Source organism: Larus michahellis, chromosome 19, assembly GCF_964199755.1.
Source record: "Larus michahellis chromosome 19, bLarMic1.1, whole genome shotgun sequence".
Taxonomy (NCBI): Eukaryota; Metazoa; Chordata; class Aves; order Charadriiformes; family Laridae; genus Larus; species Larus michahellis.
Window position 1 is genome coordinate 536,615 of NC_133914.1, and position 21,639 is coordinate 558,253.

The 21,639-nt window shown below is 52.8% G+C and overlaps 2 protein-coding genes across 5 annotated transcripts; one reads left to right on the forward strand and one right to left on the reverse strand.

Moving 5' to 3' along the window:
- Positions 1-5,135: 5,135 nt before the first annotated feature.
- On the forward strand, positions 5,136-12,363 carry SYNC (syncoilin, intermediate filament protein). Of its 4 annotated transcripts, none has more exons than XM_074563384.1 (4): positions 5,136-5,219; positions 7,833-9,177; positions 10,438-10,562; positions 11,775-12,363. In XM_074563384.1, the coding sequence occupies exons 2-4, from the start codon at positions 7,840-7,842 to the stop codon at positions 11,836-11,838; spliced, it is 1,527 nt and encodes a 508-aa protein (XP_074419485.1). In that variant the 5' UTR covers positions 5,136-5,219; positions 7,833-7,839; the 3' UTR covers positions 11,839-12,363. The 4 variants fall into 4 exon arrangements, with proteins under 4 accessions (XP_074419485.1, XP_074419484.1, XP_074419482.1 ...); XM_074563383.1 differs by having other exon boundaries at positions 5,184-5,301; XM_074563381.1 differs by lacking the exon at positions 5,136-5,219 and adding an exon at positions 6,096-6,367.
- Positions 12,364-12,769: 406 nt separating this feature from the next.
- On the reverse strand, positions 12,770-21,587 carry RBBP4 (RB binding protein 4, chromatin remodeling factor). The gene is made up of 12 exons (XM_074563385.1): positions 21,364-21,587; positions 20,308-20,455; positions 19,497-19,642; positions 18,023-18,196; positions 17,168-17,283; positions 16,852-17,012; positions 16,601-16,727; positions 16,414-16,491; positions 15,196-15,272; positions 15,024-15,081; positions 14,819-14,929; positions 12,770-13,914 (listed from the first exon to the last, which is right to left on the reverse strand). The coding sequence occupies exons 1-12, from the start codon at positions 21,377-21,379 to the stop codon at positions 13,849-13,851; spliced, it is 1,278 nt and encodes a 425-aa protein (XP_074419486.1). The 5' UTR covers positions 21,380-21,587; the 3' UTR covers positions 12,770-13,848.
- Between the last annotated feature and the right edge of the window lie 52 nt (positions 21,588-21,639).

Consider the following 21,639-nt stretch of genomic DNA (forward strand, 5'->3'; position numbering starts at 1 on the left):
CGCCCGGGGGGACACGGCGCTCCTGAACAGCCATCGACCCGTGCGTACCTGAGGCCACCAACACGCTCCCGTGAAACACCCTGTGCCACGCTGCTTCTGGCTGCTAATAATAAATCAGCTCCTTGAAAATGAAATGACAAGGGGAGGGGGGGGAGTTCAGCCGCTTGACGTGGCTCTACCAGCCTCTGCCTGCAGCCGGGAGCGCGCCTGGGAGCTCACCCGGGAATGGCAGCGGCTCTCGTAAAAGATTTCACCGCTTGCTATGAGCCTGCGTTGCTCAGGAGCGTGACCGTGCAGATCCGGCTGCGAGGGGACAGCAGGAGGCACAGGAGCCTGGGCCGGAGCGGTGCCACGTCCCAGCGGCGAGCAGGTCGGTGGCAGGACATCCGGCAAAGCCGGAGGCCATGAGCCTGGCAAGAAAACAGGTGGTTTCTGCCGCGTTTCCACACTCTCGGCTCAGTGGGCTTTGTGTCCCTGTGCGGATGCTTTTCCTGATGTGAAAAGCTGCATCATTGCATTTACACCGCATCCTTCCCGGAGGCTCGCAAGGGCCTGGACATGTGCCCGGGGGAGTTTGCCAACCGCTGGAAATGACTAGAAGAATTTATAAAGCAAGAAGCCTGTCCATCCCACGGGCTTCCCGGCGCGTTGCCGTCTGCTGTGGGATTCGGGGGCCGGCACCGCGTGTCTGATGGGCTGTGCAAGCCCGAGCATCCTGCTGCTGCTCAGTGGTACCGGTGACGAGGGAGGGGGATGTGACCCCGACTCCTGGGCGATGCCTGCAGAAGGGCTGGGGCTCGCGGTGCTGTTGTGTCTCTGCCTCTCTTTTTTCCCCCTTCACCCCCTGAACCCGGAGTCGAGACCTAAATGAGGGCTGAAACACTCGGGCAGTGATTTCCTGGCACCCCCCTGACCCCCCGTGGACCCAGGGGAAGGGATCCTTCCCAGGGCGAGGGCTGAGCACGCCGCTGCTCTCCGAGGCTTTGCTGACCCACGTCGAGGCGAATCGCGCTGGGGAAAAGCTAATCCCCAATTAGGGCATTTGTGTTGACTTTCCGCCGCCAGCTCCAGCTTCCGAGTCATTAACCTCCCAAAAAAAAGATCCTGGTTTTCACATCTTGCCCCTCCTCGGATGGCAGCAGAACCAGTTTGAAAAATATATTTGCACAGAGTTACGGGGCATTGTCCAGATAATCACAGGGAGAGGGAGAATATCTCCTACCCTCCGGGGAGGGCTCTCGTCAGATGGGTGAGGAAAGTATAGGAGGAAGGTGAAGAGGAAGGTCATCCTCAGCTTTACCTCCGTTACGGTCCCGCTCCTGGCAGAAAAGGACAGTCCGGCGGATCCCTAAAGCACCAGCCCTTCGTGCAGAGCCCCAGAAATCCTCACCCCCTCCCCAGAGAGCCCCAGTGCCGGCAGCGTGCCGGGGTACCCAGCTGGATAACTCATTTTCCGCTTGCGCAGCCAAGACGGTCACAGGGACGCCGGGCGCCTCGCGGGGAGAGGAGCCGCTGGAGCTCAGCCCCTGCGAGGCCATGGCGGAGGCACACAGGAGGGGAGGCAGAGAGGCAGAGACCCCCCTGTGCCTGACCCTTGGGAGGTGACATCCCAAATGGCACGTAAGGGTGCCACACTGGCTGACGTCTGTGGCATCAGGGGCTTCAGTGGCTGCCGAAGCTCCATCCCCTCACGCCGGGATGGCACAAGCTCGGTGCCGCCGGCGCGTTGGGGTGTGCTCAGCCCATCCTCTGCCCCCGCTTCCTTCCCCTGGCCGGGGCAGCGGGAGGGATGGCTGCTCCCTCATTACTCATTAACGCCTCCGGTGCTCGCGGGCGGCTGGGACAAGGTCCTCACGCAGCCGCCCGGGCCCCGCTGAGCCCCGTGGGTGCCGCTTCCCACACCACTGCATCCCCGAGAAAGAGTCGCTCACTCCAAATCCCCACCATGGGGAGGGGAGCCGGAGCCGGAGCCGGAGCCGCTGCTCTCCATCGCTCGCCCCAGGATATGGAAAAACCCAGCGAGGAGCCCTCTGCGCCGGCGCTCGGGCAGCAGTGACCCTGCTGGCGATCGTTGGGACACGGGGACTGGTTGCTGCGATGCTCAAAACTGTGCTCGCTGTTTTAAAAAGGGGTTTTATAAAAGGGTGCCTGGGCCATAAATGTCATCAGAAGGGCGAAGGCAAACAGCTCAGGTGCGTTGTACGTGGAGACGGTGATGAATAAAGAGAAGCAGTTGCTCCCTGCACAGATTCCTCGTGCTGGGAAGGGACGGCCCCGTCTGTGGGAGCTCCTGCTCCCATGCCAGCATCTGGATTCGATGCAAAGGGAAAGCCCGCGGGAAAGTCAGCACAGTCTCGGTGCCCGGTGGGATGTCATGGACACGTCGGATGATTTGCCCCCTAAGTGCCCCATGGAGCACCAGCCCTGATAGTACATGGCAGCCCCGGACCTGGGGCGTGAAATCCCCCGGCACAGCCCGAGCATGGCCGGCAGCTCCGGGAGGGAGCTGGGGGAAGAGGGAGACGTCGCCAAAACCAGGTGTCCATCACTGCTGCTTCAAAGGTGCCGGGCCCCGCCACATCAGCCCCTGCCAGCTCCATCGCACAAACCCGCGGGGCTGCTAATAACGCGGGTCGCGTCTTGCAGTGGCTGCTTGTTACGGGGCTGTTGGTGCACGCTGAGCGGTTCACACGTGCGCGCACACACACCGACACGCGCACACACGCACCCCATGGTGGGCGCTGCAGGAGCGTGGCCGAGCGCTGCTTGGGGCACCCATAAGCCCATGGAACAGGGTGGCACAGGCACACACGGGGGCTGCCGCGGGGGTGCCGGGACAGGCGGCCTTGACCAAGTGTTTAAAGCCCAGTATCTGCAGGTGTTTGTTTAAAGCCCGGTATCTGGGCTGAGCAGAGGTAAAACCGAAGGAGCACGACACGGGAGTGGGCACGCTGGTCGGGGCTCCAGTGCTCGGTCCCTGTAGCCGGACCCCCCACACGCGCCCACTCCGCTCCCCTGGCTGGGCTGGCATCTCCCTCGGGAGCAGCTACATCAGGAACGGCGCTTTCCTCGTCCCCTCTTGCCGCGGGCAAAGCGGGACCCAGCACCCAGATAAGCGGGAGCCGCCGGCGCCTGTGGCCTGGGGGCAGGGTCTGGCCCCGTTCCCGTGGAGCTCCCAAGGTCCCTGCGGGACAGACGGAGCCTTCGGGCTCCCCCTTTCATCTCCGCCCCAGCTGGGCACATGCCCATGCTGCACTCCTCTTCCTCCTCCTCCTCTTCCTCCTTCCCCGGTCCCGCTGGGTGACCTTGTGTCCCTCTCGCAGGTTCTGCCCCACGCCTCTTTGCCTGGGGAGTTTTGCGGTGGGTCCGGCATCTCCTTCGTGGGTGCATGATGAGCCCCCGGGTGCCAGGTCCTGGGACTCAGCCGCGGTGCTCACTCTGTGCTGGCTCCCACAGCGGCGTCCCCATGGCACCCCTGCGTCGCTGCCGGCGGTGGGCACCGAGGGGGCAACCCCAGCTCTCAGCTGGGGAAACTGAGGCAGGAGGTGAAGCTGTTCCCAAACGGGCAGTGGCATCCAACCCCCCAGGCTCTGGTGACTGCCCCCAGGTGCCATCCCCGCGCAGCCATGGCTGCTTTGGCTTCATCCGGGGACCCCCCACCCTCCCGGCGCGAAGGGGCCACCTTGTGAGGGCAGGGCAGGAGTGGGGACACGGTGCCACCACCCTCCAAGGCAGGATCCGTCCTTGGAAGCGTTCCCGGCTCCAGCGATGAATCACACTTTCCCCCTGAGATCAGATTGCAGCTCCTGCGCGCAGGGGGCCAGATCCGGCACCACTCTCCCTGAGGCGGCCGGACCCCCGCGTTCTCGGCAAACACCGCGCTGGGACACGTGCGGAGGGCACGGGGCCGGCAGCATTGCCCAGGTTCGCCGCTGCTAAATCCCGTCAACGCTGGGATTTGCGTGCCCCGCGGTGCCGCCGGCGCTTCCAGAGCCTCCAAATTTGGGAGACTGTCCCTGGTACCTCAAACCTGTCCCTAAAGATTGTGGGGGGCCGGAGCCCTCGCACTGCCATGGTGGTAACAGGGTGGTCGTGCCACGATGGTGGTGCCACAGTGGCGAGGCTGCGGTGCCAGGTCCGTCCCTGCCCTCAGGGCAGATCTGCTGTATGTGATGGAAAAATCCACAGAGAAGGGGGACGGCAGCACCGGCAGCACGTCACCCAAGGGATGGCAAAGTGACCCATGACCCCCTTCAGCCGCTGGCCGGGTCTGTGCCGGGGACGCCGCGGTGGTGAGGCAGGGCAGCCACCGGAGCCGCCGCCATTTATTCTAACAGCCGGAACATTTTGTCTCACAAACACTCTCCTGCCTTTCGCTTTCCTCTGCAGCAGCGCCGCCGATAACTCCCCGCCAGCTCTGTTTACCGGAGCAAAGTCCACGCCGGTTTGCAGACGGCGGCGTCTCTCCGCGCCGGCCGGACCCAACGTGTGCCGGGCTCTGCCGAGCGCGTCGGGGTCCAGCCACCGACACCCGAGCCGGCCGTTGCCTGGTTATATCCACAAAACAGCCCGCGCCGGGGCCGGGGTATCCTCTTACCGAGCCGAGAACAGCTGAGCCTCTTCAATCCCCACCCTGCCCTTGGCAGCTCATCAGATAAACCCCAGCCGGGGCCCGGCAGCGCCACCGCCATCGTCCTCTCCATCCCCTACAAGGGTTTGTTGGACCCAGCCCGCACGACCCGCAGGTTTCTCCCCTTGGCCAGTTTCAGCTCTGGATATATATTTATACACGCAACTTGCGCGAATTAACAGCATTCCTCTCCTATTGAGTCAAAAGTCTCGGCACAAATAGAGGCGCTTCATGGAAAAAAAAGAGAGAGAGGAAAAAAAAAAAAAAGAAAAAAAAGGTGGGTCGTGCTGAAAAAAGCAACAGGGTCCAAAAAAAAAAAAGAAAAAAAACCCACCCAAATCTCCCTTTTCCTTTTAAAGCTCCATTCCTGGGAGACGGACAAGCGCAGTTATTTTAAAGCTGATTTCAGCCGGCGAGGCATGGGCAAGGTGACAGTGACGGTGACGCGGGGACGGGGTGGCACTGGGCGATGTTGCAAGCTGTGGTGCGCGTTGCTGGGTGATTTTGGGGCACATAAACTGGCGACTTCCTGAGCGGCGAGTGCCGACTTCCTGAGCCGCGGCGGCGGCAGGATCGGGCCCCGGCGGAGGTAGGCTCGGTTGGCTCTAACACCGGCTCTAACAGCGGCCACTGGCCAGGCCACCGCCCCGGGCTGCTGCACCCATGCCAAGGTGGCAATATATCTAAAATATGTATTTTAGATAAATATATGCTAATAATATAAGCCGCTGAAGGGCCGGCTTAGGGTGCCGTGGGGCGGGGAGGATGGGGACGGCGGCTGCAGGAAAGCGGAGCTGTGGGGATGGTGGGTGAGCCGGGGTGGAAAACCACAGCTGTGGGCAGCAGCGAGGGCAACGTCACCTCCAGGCACCCAGGACTGCGGCCACGGCCACCACTGGGCTTTGCAGAGCGAAACACCACCATCTCCATCCCCAAAAGAGAGGGGAGAGGGGAGGCAGGGACGGGCGTAGGGGTGGAAGGGGAAGCGGAGGCTGCGCTCTGCCATTGCTGGGGTGTTTGCGGGGCCAACCCGCGGCATCTACAGACCCCTGAGTTACTGGTATTTCATACATTAATATGCTTTAATAAATGCCGAGGGGAGCGCATCACCGTGGTGCCAGCACCCCGCCCCGGGCACAGGATGAGGCCGCAGCCTGTGGCCGCCATGTGCTGCCTCCTCCGGCGCTTCCCCTTCCAGCCGCCCGTGTTGGAGGCGAAGCCTGTGCAGCCCTGGGGGACACCGCCCGGGCCCCCCGCTGTCCCCATCCCGCCCCCCGCGCCCTGCCCGCGCTGGATGGGACCCGGCAGCTCCCGGGAAGGAGCCCCCAGCCCCGCGGGAGGGTTTGAGGCCGCACAAAGCAAATCTCCACCGTAAATCGGGAGTGGGGACAGCCGGATCGGGCTGGGGGCTGCGGGGGATGCTCCCCGGGGATGCGGGCTGGGGGCTGCGGGGGATGCTCCCCGGGGATGCGGGCTGGCTGCTGCCGGCCCCTGCGGCTGCCTCTGCCGGGGATGCAGGCGGCTTGGCCTTCCCCGCCCTCCTCCTCCTCCTCCTCCTCCTCCTCCCCGGGGCGGAGGGAGGCAGCCGCCCGCAGCTGGCACTGCAGGCGGTGGCCGGGCGAAGCGGCTGCTCCGGGGAGTCTGATTTCCAGCCCTGTTTATTAATAACCCCCCCCCGCCCCATGCTGAGCCCATGTGCAGCGCCGAGCCGGAGGCGCTGGGCTCCGGGGGAGGAAGGTAAGAGCCCACCCGCGGCGAGCAGGGGGGGAGCAGAGAAGCGGCTGGTGTCTGCCGAGGGGGTCCCATGGGTGCGGGAGCCGTGGCGAGGTGGGGGGTGGGGGGTAGGCGAGGGGGCTGCCAAAGCTTGGGGTGCAAGGATGGGGTGGGGGGGTCTGAGGTTGAGCACCCAGAGAGCATCCCTGGACCCTCAGGAGCGACTGGGGGTGGGGGGACGTGGCCCCTGTGGGGTGCCCAGGAGTGCTGGGGGGCTCTGGGACGAGGGGTGGTGGGTGGGAGCGAGCCCCCGCGCCCCGCTGCGAGGGTGGGACGGCCGTCCTCCCCTCCCACCCTGCTGATGCAAAGCAGAGCCCAGAACTTTGAAAAATAAGTGCTGGCACGGTAGAAGGGCAAGGAAAAAGGAAGCGGAGCCCATTCCCCACCTTTCCAGACGCTGCCCCCTCTCCAGCTGACCGGCCGTTGGGTCCGAGGCTGCGATGTGTCATCGCTGCTGAAAACTACCTTATTAGGAGAGAAAGTATCAGTGAAAATCAGTTCTTTCCCTAAAGCCGTTGCCGTGAGCCGAGGGCTGCCTGCGAGTGCCAGCCTGCGCTCATTCCTTGGGGAATGACTAGACATGAGCTCAGCGGCGTGGCCGGGAGGTGAGAGCATCCTCCCACCGATCCCCCCGGCCTCAGCTCCTGGAAGCGGCAGGAGAAGCCCCGGCTCGTCCCCGAGGGTTGTCCTCTCCATCCTGCCCCCAAATAGCAGCCAGGCGAATGTGAGACGCGAGTATTCGGTGGTGGCAGCTGCAGGTACCGGGGCTGGGGATAATGACGGGATCGGATGACTCTGCAAAGCGGAGCTCGCCGGGCTCCTGCCGCAGGAGCTGCCGCTCGCTCGAGCGCTGCGTGTGTGGTGCTTTACTGCTTTACTCCATCCCAGCCATCCCGCAGCCCGCCTGCACTTTAGCAGCACACTCCCTTGCCGTGAGGTTATGCCACATTGCTAAAATCCTGACGAGTTTTACCACCGGTGCCCACACCGGCGGCGCGCGGTGTGTGCGACACCCTGGGTGTGAGCTTTTGGCACGGGCAGAGCAGCTCTGCTCCCATCTCGCCGGTCACACCGGTGCTGCTGGGGGAGATCGGCCGTGACACGGTGGGCAGTTCCCATTGGCACCAGCGTAGCTCTCGGTTTTGGGGTCCAGTTTGCATCCCTCACTGCTCCTCCGTGGCAGTCACTCACTTTCAGAGGGTTTTCTTCCCTTGTTTTGGCCCATCCCAAAGCCGAGAATTTGTGTCCAAGCTGTCATCAGAGCGTGCCAGCGCAGCCCTGCCCAGTTCGCAGAGCCCTTGGGTGACACAGGGACAGTCACAGCGGGGCCGCGGCGAGAGCACCCCAGCTCAGCCTGCTGCTGGGCAGAGAGGAAGGGCTGAGACCTGTTACGCTCGTTGCTCTGGTTCACATCTCCTCTCCTTTCCAGGGACCTGATGGCAGAGCCTGAGTCCCCTCCAGAGCTGCAGCTGGATGAAGCCGGAGCATCCTCCGCCCCGCCGGGAGCGGCTGCAGGTGCTGCTCCGCACCCGGACCTTTCGCGCAGCCCGTCAGACCCAGCGGGGGGTGCGGGGGTGACACCCCTGCACCGGGACAGCCCGGACGCCTGCCGGGAGCTGCAGCCAGACGGCGGGGACGCTTCCTTGGAGCTAAACATGCCAGGGCCCCAGCTGGGCGAGGATGCGGCCAGGGCTGAGATCCCGCTGGATGTGGATGGGGCAGGAATCCCACTGGACGGGGATGCAGATGGAGTAGGGATCCCACTGGATGTGGATGGGGCAGGAATCCCACTGGATGGGGATGCAGATGGAGTAGGGATCCCACTGGATGTGGATGGGGCAGGAATACCACTGGGCATAGATCCAGGTGGGACGGGGATCCTGCTGGACATGGATGATGCAGATGGAGTAGGGATCCCGCTGGACATGGACACAGACGGGGCAGGGATCCCAGCCGACGTGGATGCAGACGGGGCAGGAATCCCTCTGGATATGGATGCAGAGGGGGCAGGCAGCCCCCTGGATGCGGATGGTGCAGAGCATCAGTGCCTGACCCTCGAAGAGCTGGGGGACTACTTCCAAGAATGCATCGAAGCCGTTGAGCAGCTGGAGAAAGAGAGAGACAGCCTGATCGCGGAGCTCTCCCAGCTGCGGGAGCCGGCGCTGCAGGAGATCCGCCATGCCCATGAGGAGATCCAGGCAGCTTGCCGGCTGCTGGCCAAAGTGGAGCTGGAGAGGGACAACCTGAAGGATGAGATCCGGCAGATCAAGCAGAAGCTGTTCAAGGTGACGAAGGAGTGCGTGGCTTGCCAATACCAGCTGGAAAGCCGGCGGCACGACCTCTCCCAGCACGCTGCCTACCAGGGCGAGCTGGAGACCCAGGCTGGGCAACTCTCCGGAGAGCTATCCCAGCTGAAGGAGACCTGCGAGAAGGAAAAGGAGGTTTTGAGGCAGCGGCTGGAGGCTCCACCGTGTCGGCAGGATAACCTGTACCTGCAGGAGAGCCGCCGGCTCTCCATGGAGTTCGAGAGCTTCGTGGCGGAGAGCCGGCGGGGTCTGGAGGAGCACTACGAGCCCCAGCTGCTGCGGCTGCTGGAGAGACGGGAGGCGGGGGCGAAGGCGCTGCAGGAGATGCAGGGGGAGATCCAGGGGATGAAGGAAGCCCTGCGGCCCTTGCAGGGGGAGGTCAGCCGGCTGCGGCTGCAGAACCGCAGCCTGGAGGAGCAGATCGTCCTCGTCAAGCAGAAGCGGGATGAAGAGGTTGGGCAGTACCGGGTACGTGCCCCAGGCACCCCTCGCACACTCTTGCTTGGAGGGTGGGGGTCGTTCTTCGCAGCCGGTGAAATGTGGATGCTGAAGGTCTTGCTCGTAGGGCCAAGGGGAGGAGTGGGGCGGATGAGGAGGGTAAGGAGGTGGCATATCTCCGGCTGGTTGAAATCAAAAGCATCCCCCCACCCTGGCACGGGCCAGGAGAAGCAGCAGCCCCTGGGCAAAGGTCGGACCCGAGGTTACAGGGCTGCGGTGGAAAGATACTGGGGATTCACCCAATGAGGTGCTGGAGAAAAGCTTTCTCCTGATCATATTCTCACTTGGGTTTGACCTGCCCCTCAGAAATGGCCCCAGCAGCAGGGACAAGGCAGAGGGGACGGGAGGGTTCCTTCCCAGAGCAGGCCGGTGGCAGAGCTGAGCGGTGCTGCTGAGCACAGCTCGCACTAAGGTGCACTTCGCTGAGCCAAGGTGCTCGGAAAAGTCGGTTTTAAATAAAGGTGGCTTTTCTTTAAAAGCCCAGCCCTGCCGGGGCAGATCCTGCCCTTCCCGCTGCCAGGAGGGTCTCACCTCCTGCCTTGCGAGAGGGTTATTTCTGGCTGCACCCAGCATCCGCCCCCGGCCACCGCGTCCTGAGGGACAAGGCAATTCAATATCTACAAGAGCACGTTTGGCAGAGAGGCTCCACAATTAATCTCCCCCATTTCAACACTCCCTGTTCTCGGCTCGTAATCGCTGCCTCCTTCCAGCCTGGCTCGGAGCAGCGTCTCAAAGCTGGCATGTCCCCTCCACCGCTTCTCCTCCCTGCTGGGCTGGGGACCAGGTCCCCAGTGCCCGCGACACTGCTCCTCTCGGATTTTGGGGTTTGCTCTGCCTGGGAGGACAGGACTTGGCGGCATCCCTTATGTACCTCCACATTTTCTTTTTTCCCAAATTCCTTGTTTATCTTCTCTCAGCTCACAGGTTTATACAGTTCTGACAGCTTCTCAAAACACACACAAAGTAGTCCAGGGGACAAAACCAACCAAAACTCTCAAGAAGCCTAAGGACCCAACACAACCCAGCCCGACCTTTCTAATACAGATTTATTATTTTTTTTGGAGGCTTTTTAAGATGGTGGTTGGCCAGCCACCAGCCTGGCTGGGCTTTGTCCAGCCCAACCCCATCAACAGGCAGATCCCCCCAGGAGAGCGTGGGCAGCAGCTGAGCGTGGGCACCGAGACAGCATTCCTCCCCCGGCTAATCCCCTCGTGTCTTCTTACTCCCCAGGAACAGGTCGAGGAGCTGGAAGACAGGCTGAAGGAGCTGAAGAACGGGGTCCAGCTCCAGCAGCGCAAGAATCAGGAGCTGGAGGAGCTGAGGACCAGCCTCCACCGGGAGCTCTCCATCTACAAGTCCGTTTGCGGCTTGTCCCTGCAGCACGGAGGGGCCGGGGAGGGGCTGGGGGGAGGAGGAGGAGGAGGAGGAGGAGAGGCTGGTGGCCACACAGCTATCAGACGCCATGGGCTTTTCGCCCCTGGGCACGTGGGCAGTGTGAGCAAGGGGTTTGGTGGGGCAGCATGGTGGGAACTCCAGACCCTTTGCCATCCAGCAAATAGGGATTTGCTGGCAAATCCTGCACACAAAGGAGTAGGGGTTGCTTTCCAAGAAGCAGGTGTCCCAACTTAAAACCACGTGCCCATTTCCTTAGGAATATGTGGGAAGGAGCTGAGGTTTAGGTTTGGGAAACCCCATCACGGATGCTATTCAATGAGAACTATCTTCTGCTTATACCTCCCTACTGCTGCTTTCACTCGGGTCTTCTTTATTACACGGTATTTTTTAAAGCTCCAGAAAATGTCCTTAAGTTTGTGGACTATTTTAGTCACCAAACTCGCCACAGTTGTGTTACTCCAATCTCAGCTGTACACGCTCTTAACCGTTTTCTGCAGCTTCACTGTTACTTTATTATTCCTTTTTCCCTTTCCTTGCTCGAACCTCCTCATCCACGCGCACCACGGGAGGATATTCCCCACCCCAAATAGTTTTCTTTTATCCAGGTAGGACTTTAGCAGGGTAAGCACAGGGGAAGAGACCTCTGTTTCAGCCTGTCGCGTCACCAGCCATTCCACAATATATCGAGAATAACCATATTTGCAATTCAGACCAGATGCCAACAGCCCCATGTCTTTGCTGCTTGGCGTCCTTCTAAATCACAGACCAACATTTAAGCGGGGGTGCAGCACTGCGAGCTCTTAACTCCCGGCAATCTACAGCTTGCCGTCCCTGGAAGCGATAGCGCTCAAGGCTTCTCGAGTAGCAGGACACCTCATTAAGTTTCACCTTTGCGCCAGGGACCTCGGGGTTAAGAACGGCTCCGAGCTGGCGTCTCCTGTAGCTCACACCAAAAATGACATTCCCTTCTGTTAGAGCCGGTTTGTTTGCCAAGGGCCAGGTCCGCACGCTCACAAGACCACGTACCGAGCCAGCTTAAGTGTTTCCTAATTACTTTTCTTCCATAACCTGAAAAGAACGTTTCTCAGAAATAGCATCTCTTCCCTGCTTTCTCCAGCCAGAGTACTCTATGTAAATATTCAGTTGCCTAAATTTACTTTCTACCCATACAGGGGCTGCTTAGAAATCTACGGCCACCTTTGCAAATCGGAAGAAAAAGCAGAGGAGGAGTGTTAGGGACGATGGACTTTTCCTCTTCGTAGCAAGAGGACAGAGGCACCTCCAGGGGACGTCGCTCTTGCTGCTGACCCTACCCGATGCACAGCAGCTGCCCGAAGCCAGGAACACCCAGTGTTTGCTTGTATTTCTCAAGGCGCTGCCGTCGGTCTTGTAGTAAAACTGCGTTTCCACAGGGGAGCAGAGAAAATAATACTTGCACTGAAAAATGGACATATACGAAGAATGTTTTGATGTATGTTTTGCTGTGTTTGGAAAAAAAGTATCTTGTCTTGTCCCATAGGTGGATTGTGTAAGCCTGCACTGAAAGTATTGTTCTGGAAGCCAGTGTTAGGGGGTTTGATTTTCAAAGTTTACATGCAAGAGAAGCTTTATCCTTTTAACAGGATTTTCTTTTGTATTTCAAGGGTCTCTGCTGTATTGTGACATGCTCCACCGCGGGCCACAGAAACTAGCTGTTTGTGGATAATAGGTTTCCACTTTATATAAAGTCTCACACTGAAAATAAAGGTTGAAGTTTAAGGATCCTTTTAATTCTCAAAGCTGCGTCTCAAAGAGAAAAGAACAGGTTTGTGTGTCAAACCAAGGTCCTTGGAAGGTATGCAACTATTCCGCAGACTAACAAAAAATAAAAATAGTTCTGTGGCAAGGGCTAAAGGCAGACCCAAAATCCAGGCAGCAGCACGCTTCAGCTGGAAGGCACACTTCATTCTTGAAAATTTGGGGACATTAAGTCTTTATTGACTCATTTCACAAAGAAAGCATCCAGCTGTTACAAACGTAAGGAATATCTATACCAGCACCTAGTCTCATAGGACACAGATGCGCAGAGACTATGCCCTTGTTTTCTCTGTTTTCTGAAGAGTTTACCCTCGAGAAAACACTTAATGCAGAAGGAAAAACTCAGCACAAAAATCAGAGCTACACAGCATTTACGTAGAAAAAATTTATTCCATCTGAAGCACTTACACGCAATTAGTCATGAGGAGCATGGAGAGTAACAGGTTGCTGGTGGAACAGGACACCCTAGTGGAAGATGTGCAGGAACTAGTGGTCAAGGACTAACTCCTAAAAAAAGTAGTTCATCCACATTTAATTTGCTTTACAGACACCAGCTACCAACGCTGTTATAGTTACCGGGCATGCCATCTGTGGTACATCAGTTGGTAAAAACATACACCTTTACAACTTGGTGGCCCCAAGTTTAAAAACCATTTCACAGAAAGGAAAGAAATATATGTGAAAACACAGCTCAAGAAACACACAATAGAGCAAAAAACATGAAAGGTGAACAATGCTCTGCAGGAATAGCTAACGAATCCGAACCACTGTCACCCAGCAGACGGGAGAAGAGAAAAGGGAAAGGGAGGAAGGAAGGAAGGAATGAAAACCCCAGAATTACCAATAGAGACAAAAAAAAAAAATATATAGAAAGGAATTTAATTTCAGTTCAAGTCAGAATCTGCAAGTCTGTTTTGTATCTGCAGAGGCAGAAAAAATCCACAAGGTACAGATTAACTAAAGGAATCCCAAGACTTCTGAGTTGTACTGAAGAGGGTAAGACCTTCCACACTCCATTTCTGAACTGCCAGTGGATTAACACTTGTACCATCTCCAGTGGCTCCAGCATACTTTGGCAGCTCTACCAATTTTTTGCTTAAATTAGGCAAAAGCCTGCAGCTGTAGCAAGCTAAAGACAGAAGAAGAAAAAAACCCACCAAAACCAAGTTTGCTTTGTGTGATGAAGGCAGCTAAAATGAGACAGCCAGGCCTAAAGGCAAGAGGTTGCTGTAGGAAATCTAACGGAGGAGCTACAGCACGGTACCAGCGGAGTCAGGCTAAGCCCTTTTCTTCGGGAGAACTCACTGTCTGGGTTAAAAAGCCTGTTGATGGTATCTACAGAAGGATGGCTGAACAAAGCCTACGTGTGTCTCAAAACCAGTGTTAAGTCAATATCAGGGTTGAGAGGGAAGAGAAGGAAAAAGACTAAAAACAGGGAAAGGTCATCATCTAGGATCCTTGACCTTCTGGATCCACGCTTCCTTCAGGGTCTTCATCATTATAAATGTTCTCCGCCTGCAAGACAGAGATGGAGGAACCGAAGAAGCACTTTGCCACCATATTGAACAGGATTCCACCTGCTAGAACACTTCAAAAAGTTGTGGCAGTTTTTCATCTGTAGATACGTATCACCCGTCCCTGATCCCTCAAGGCAATTTAACATTAAGAAAGCAACACAAACAACCTTATTCATAACAGCCACATCTCCAAAACATTGCATAAATACCCTGTAAGTTACTGCAGCTTATGGAAACCTGCCTCTTATAGTGGAGACCACTGCAAGACTTACTTCAATTAAAGGGCTATTTTATATACATTTGGTAGATCCTCTGCTCAGCAGCAGCGCCTTCCAAAAGAACTATATGGAAGGCTGCTAGGAACAGTGCCCCTGTGAACCGATTTCAAACATTGGTTTGAAATAAAATAAACAAAAATTAGGAGAATGGTCTTGTCAAAGGTTATTCAAACTACACAAGTTCGTCTTCCAAAACTTTCAACAGCTGGTAATTTAGGGTCAGCAAACTTCTATTCACCACCACTCCTCTCCATCTTCACAAGGACATTTATGTCATTTGCAAAGATTTCATTCTTTAAGACAATAACTAACAGAAACCTCAACTTCATCTTTGGTCCTCACACACACTTTTCATTCAAACATTGAAGGGAAAAATTTGCTTCTACACCAGCGCTTTCTTTTTTTTTTTTTTTTAAATTGTAAGAAACACAAAACAGCTTCTGAGTATTTGTAAACCATTGTCTGGACCAAACCTAGAGTGGATTTCACTATCCCTTTGAGATTTAGGCAGTGCTACAAAGCAAGTCACGCCGAGAGCTGCAAATAAAAGCAGAAATGCCGAAATCCAAGCAGCTGAACACCACCTCTTATCTGCCACTTCCTGCACCTTCCCAAACAACTTACCATTTGCCAGACTTGCATGATATTATCTTCTGATACAGAACAAATTACCCAGGGTTCATTGGGATTCCAGGAGAAATCAGATATCTTCGCAGTATGACCACCATGAATAAACTAGTATTGGGGAGAAAAAAGGGGGAATGTTTTCAAATCTACATCACAAGATGAATAATAGATCAAAACAGTCAACGAGATTCCAAAGACTTACCAACAGCTCTGGGGGACCATCCTCAGCATCTTCAGGGGACTGCTCTTCTCCAATTTTGCTGTAAAAAAAGGGAGGAAAAATGAGAAGGTGGGGAGTTCGTTTGCTTGCTTGAAGTGTGATGCAATTTATCAATAATATTTTGTCAGGACAATGTGACTAATTGGGGATTTACCTCAAGTCCCAGACATTTAGCCTGCGGTCAGTGCCACTGGAGGCCAATATAGTTTCATTATGGGGAGACCACTGAACCTGCAGACAAGGATGAATTTAGAAAGCAAGTTAGTTTTAAGAAGCTGTAACATGACAGACATTCACAACAAACACCACTCTACTTTGTATCCTGAAAGTTCTATGAAAATTCAAACTGATATTAACTTTAAACACGAATATGCCCAAATAACAGCATTCTAACACGGGAGGTTGGTTTGTGAATGTTCATACCCTAACAAGGCATTTGAGCACTAAAAAGGTACCACATATAACCTTTCCTCTAACAAAGACCAAGTGTTATGAAATGCAAAGCAGCTCTCGAGGGTATTAGCTGCTCCTTACCTTAATAAGGCTTGCACAAATATAAACTACAGATTCCTTAAGTAGTAGGTAACGGTTTACACATGAAAAGAAATCACTATAATTAAGCTTAACTGCCAAAAACCTCACATTTACTACTTCTGCTGAAGATAAATCTCACCAAAACATACCACTTAATAGGATCACAGGATTAGGAAAGAACACGTAATTCTGCATACTAACCTAACATTTCAAGATTCCATGTGTAATTTTATTTAGAAGTAACTACAGTCTTAAATAGTAATCCTTCTACAAAAAAATCTCTACATATTTTTCTTCTGAGTGGGACATGAGTTGGACATGGAAATATTGTATCTGCTAAGCACACGCTACCCGTGACGCGAACATTCTATATTTACACTAGCAAAATTAGCAATTGTTCATTGTCACAGGATGTTCCGGTGATCCCCTTTAATGGGTACCAGCTAAAGCCTTCCTACAGGACCAAGCTGAGAAGATGAAAACACTGCAGCCATTTCATTGTGCCTCCCTGCTTCAATCTGCTGCCATGAATAATTTACATTTACTCTGTACTCCTTGCATTTCACCCTTCTGTTGTGGTTAAAGCTCTCAGCCATTTCCTCGTTACGTTCTGTCCCTGGCCTTCTGGACGCTCTTATCTGTACTGGAGCTCTACCCCACACAGAGCACTATACAGCTCCACAACGATAAGCCAGAGAATTATAAGCAGATGAGAGAAAGAATATATGAGTTTTTAAGTACGTTTAATAAAAACATAGTGCGGAAAATAATGTTTTTCATTTTTTCCAGACAGCCAAGTAGAACTAAGTTTATGTGCATAAAAGACATTTTGCTATACCTGAAATATTTCATCTTTATGTGATTCAAAGGAGTGCAACTTCAGTTTTAGGTTCCTCAAATCCCATAGAGCAACAGTCTAGGACAAGAAACCATAAAAAGATTTTTTGTTGAAGTAACCAATATATACATCCACACTTACACATCAGAAACTAAACAAGTATGTTCCAAGTTCATGGTAGACGTACCTTATCAGCTGATCCTGTAGCCAGGATAAACTCACTGTAGGGATTGAAAGACAGGCAGTTGACTTCAGCTGTGTGAGCGTCCACTGAATGACTAGGTTTGGAGGTGTTGTTTGACCGAGTATCCCAGCTGTAAGGGGAAAACATGGAATTGAAACACAGGTTTACATACCATTTTACTGAGGGACTAAGGAGCAGGTGGGAAAGCAAGAGGGACCGAAGCACTCAGTTTCTGAAGACATTACCCCACTTACATCATGAGCTTCTGATCATCAGCAACAGATCCAAAAAGCGATTCATGGAGCAGGTGCCAAGATACATCTTCCACTACTGCTGTATGGCCTGTGAAGATGGTCTTTGCATCCACCACTTTGCCTTCTTTTGGAACAGCGCTAATATCCCACAAGCAAATGGTCTTTAAAAAAAAACAAAATTTTTTTTAAATTGCATTTTTAGGCAGACATACTCTTCACCTTCCCTACCTCCTCCCCCTCAAAAACAAAACATTTTTTACCTTTGCCAAGGGACACAAAGTGCAGATTGTACCCCAGCTATATTTAAAGTACTCACATGATCATCAGAAGCACTAAGCAAATGCCCACTCAAGTTCGGGTTCCATGACAGCCCGTAACCTTCCTTCTGGTGTCCACGAAGACGCAGATCAGGGTTACACTCTCCAGAAGGGTCTGTAAAAAGGCAGCGTAAGAACTCCAGTGCGTAGTATCATTTCCAGTACATCCTGGAATACCTGGCATTAAGGTTTACTGTGCTTCACTAAACTTTGCTTTGACATTTTCAACAGGATTCCTCTCTATCCTTTTGAGCATTTTCCCCGACTGAAGAACCACTTTATTAAAATAGAACACACTGAGAGAACACACAGCAGTTTGTCTTTTCTTAGTAAAAGCACATTGCAGATTTTTCCAAGGTGAAAACTCTTCCTAAACACTCTGCTGGTGTGATATTTTTCTTTCTCTCAATGTCTCCAACTGCACTTTGGAAGTGAGAAATGCACTTCTGTCCCCCCTCACAAGTGGCAGAACTAGTTACTCTATACGATCTTGATGAGTTTAATGGGTAAATGACTGTTAATATCCTTACAGGATATCAGGAAAACAGCTCAGCTACTCGACAAATCATATAGTTTCCAATCCACCACCCCAAGTACCACCACATACAGTGACATGAAAAAACATGCAGTAAACAACAAAAGGAAAAAAGCATACCTTTCTATTGATACATATTGGATACATATGTTTAAGCTGCATACAAAATAACCTTTTACACTAAATACCCGCTTTCCATTTAAATCATAAATGATATGCAACCCACAAAACTTTTTAACCTTTTTTTCACTACATCAGCCTTTTCTTAAGGGAAGGCTTAGCTATCTCTGAAGCACAGATACAATGAAGAAGCAGACACCTGGTTTAGATGGGTGTTTGGTGTAATCAAAGACAAGGACGTCACTGGATGGAGTCTTCGTAGCGATGATACATGGGTTCTGTGGCATGTAACGTGCTCTGTTCACTTCTCCCTCGTGATTTATCTTGATTTCAATTTCAATTTTTCCACTAACTGACCCAAAGCCTCCAAACTCTGGAAATAAGAATTTAGTAGTCGTAAATAATAAGCTCGTTTCAGATCAAGACACAAAGACTCAATGACTGGTACTATCAAGCTCTCATTTTGAAGGAATAGTCACAAGAACAACCGTAAAACTGAAAGCATTCGGTTTTCAAGTCACATGTCGTTTTAAACGTCTGTATTCATAACATCAAAATATCAGGACTTTGGCTAAGTTAAAGACCAGTTCTTCCTGAAAATTTTTTACTATTTCAAATTTAATAACACAAGCTGCAGATTTATCATACCTAAAACTCTTCTCTGTAATGAAGATGTGTTGTACATTTGAAACAGATGTGCTGCAACTGCACTCTCAAATATAACAAAATTCAGCATTGCAGAATAGACAAAGTTCCGGCAAAAAACCCTGTTGCACCACATTTAAGATACAGGACTGTAATTAATTATAAAGATAGGTAGCTTTAGCAAGTTAAGTCACAGTAACTTAGCATTTCACAAAATTGCACAGCATCGTTCTGGCAAAAAGAGGCAGGTTTTCATTTGTTTTGTTTTTAAATTGGAGTAGTATGTTTTTGAGAAATACTGAAATGGAATAGAAACAAAGTATTTATTAGACTACATTGTGTTCATAAATAACTCTCAGAAGCCCAAAGATCAAATGCACAATCCAGGCTTCCAGCAAAAAGAAGAGCAAACATTGGATCATTAAGGACTTTCACCAGTAGAAAGACCGATTCAACCAAGTGAAAATGAGAAATGTCTAACTTCTAACAATGCTGACAGCCAACTGAGATTAGAGAAAGCACTGAATTCAAGTCTGATATATCAAACAAAATACAATAATCTTTTTATCCAAGAGGGGCTGGCACAACTATCAGGCAGCAGAATTCAGACAAGAGAAGAACATTTGAAATGTTACACTCCTCTGAAATAAAATATTCTTTTACATGACTGATTTTCTCACTGGAAGAGTTTATGTAATGCAAAAGTGATAATAAAAATACCACTAAGCAGTACTCCATGAAATTCAATGTGAATTCCTGATGAGAAATAGGGAAGGGTGTGGTTTTTCCCACGCACACCTACTTTTGAAATAAGCCTGCCACCTTCTTTTTTTCATCACTATATTATTAAGACATTACATACATTCAAAAAATATGTATTTGTCTACTGTTAAGTAAGGGCACCACTTAGAAATACATTGATTAGTTTAGAAGTAACATCTGAACTTTGCTGCCTGAACTTTAAGGAAAGACAAATATTCTATTGAGAAGGGAAGGAAAAAATGGTTAAAACACCTTTGGTCCCTTACCTCCTTTCTCACTATCATAGTGTGAAGCATCAAACTGGGCATCGTCGTTAGGCAACTGCACACTAGCTATCACAAGATGATTTTGTTCGTCTGAAGTATGGGTCCCCAGGACTAACCGGTGAATACTGAAATCTTTGCCTTCAGGTCTGCAAGGGCAGAGAGTTACATGAGAAACAAAAGAAGGGGGTTACACTAATACTGAGCTGATTACAATATTTTTTTTATGACAGGTTCTAACACTAATAGCACTCTTTTAAAGTTATCATCGCTCTCCTGCTCCAACACCAAACTCGCTTCCTTCAGAGGAAATCATTAATCATAATTCAAGATCTCAACCTAAAATTCTTGCAGCACAACACTGACAGACCACCATTCCTGTGCCTTCCTTTAAGAGGCCTCAGCAGTTCCTTCCAAGCACAACTCTGAGAGGCATCAACATTCACTGCAAGCAGAACATTGTTTTGGAAGCTTAGGACAAAATGGTGGTTACAGAGAAGTCATATCTAGTTCTATTTTTGACTAAGTTTTTTTGCTCATTAAAGGGAGGGTGAAGCTGGAGAAAGAAAAACATGGAAATCAAATGTGCAAAAATATCTTCTCAGTAATATAAGCCATTTCCCAAATTAAAAGCATCTGTACTGATTATCTCTCTAGTGTTCCTAGTCCTCAACTTGCTGTTGGCAAGGCAAGGGTACAAAAAGCATTTAAGACAGAAAGGAATCACATATTGCCTTACTTTAACAAAAAGTCATCCTAGATTTACTATTTATTCTGCTTTAAAAAAGAAGAAAAAGCAAAAGAATCAGTTTACCTTGTTACATCAGGAAGCCACTGAGCAGTCAAGCTGGGCCATTCCAGAGCATGGGTCATTACCAAATCATATAAGAAGGGAGTATTCTTTTTCCATATTTTATACTCTTCATTGATCACACGTTCTTCCACTGCATCATCAAAGGCTGCTATATTTTTTTTAAAAAAACGCATATGATTAGCCTTTCTGAATATACTTACAACTTAAAACATACACACAACACTGTGAGTGGGCAACTGAATAAAGAGCTAACTACCTCACACGCTGGTTTGCTGTTAGACTACTCTATTGGAGTTGTTGCTAGACGATTAAAAATCCTCTGTTGAACGTGATAATCCTTGTTTTTTGGATATAAGGCTGGGCGTTAATATTAACTGTATCAAATTTCATCATCTCAACAGAAGCAGCACAATAAAATTCTTAAACTTGTTGCCACAGGATATCGTGGAGCAAAAAACCAGAACTGTAAAGATGTTTAAACGCGGGAGGCGCAGCCACTGCTGTTACACAGAGCGGGCTCGGTGCAGCCTTGAACTACCAGTTCCCAAAATTCAGTTTTGCAAAGCTCCTCCCGTTTCTCTCCCACACTTTCTCGCACCATCTGCCACAAGCCGCCGGCAGAGCAGCGCAGGCCCTTGGGGAGCGCACCCCAGGAAGGCGGCAGCGCGGCTGGTGACACCTCTTTGTCTGCACCAGGCGGGCAGCTGCCCGCCCCCCTCACGGGGCACAGCATTTCTGCGTGTGCGCGACCCCCCTTACACCGGGCTGCTCGGAGAATTCGCACTCCGGGAGCGGATACGAATGGATCAAAAGGGGGGGGGGGGGGGGACAGGGATGGAACAACCCGACCCCAGTACAGGCCCCCGCCCCGAGGCAACACGAGGGGTCGGGCCCCAGGCCACCTCGGCGAGGCCCGGTGGCGAGGGGCGGCGGGCCATGCCGGCAGGGACCGCCTCCCCCGCACCGCTCCCCTCACACCGGCCGCCCCCGCGCCTCACGGTAGGCCCAAGGGGAGAAGGCCGCGTCGCGGGGCCTACACGGCGCCGCGAGCCCTACCTTCCTTGTCCGCCATGGCGGGGCGGGGGGAGCGGGGCGGTGGCGGGAGGCGAGGTGAGGCGGGGCGGGCTGGGCTGGGCGAGACGGGCAGCCGGTTCCTCCGCTCCCTGCTCGGACCCCTCCGGCCGCGGGCTCTATTGTTTCCTGCCCCCGCCGCCTGCCGCTCCGGCGCCGCGCACCCCTTCGCGCGCCAACGCCGGCCAATCGCCGCCCGCCGCCGGGCGGCGACAGCCAATCGGCGAGAGGCAAGGGGAGGGGACAGGCGGCAGGCGAGCG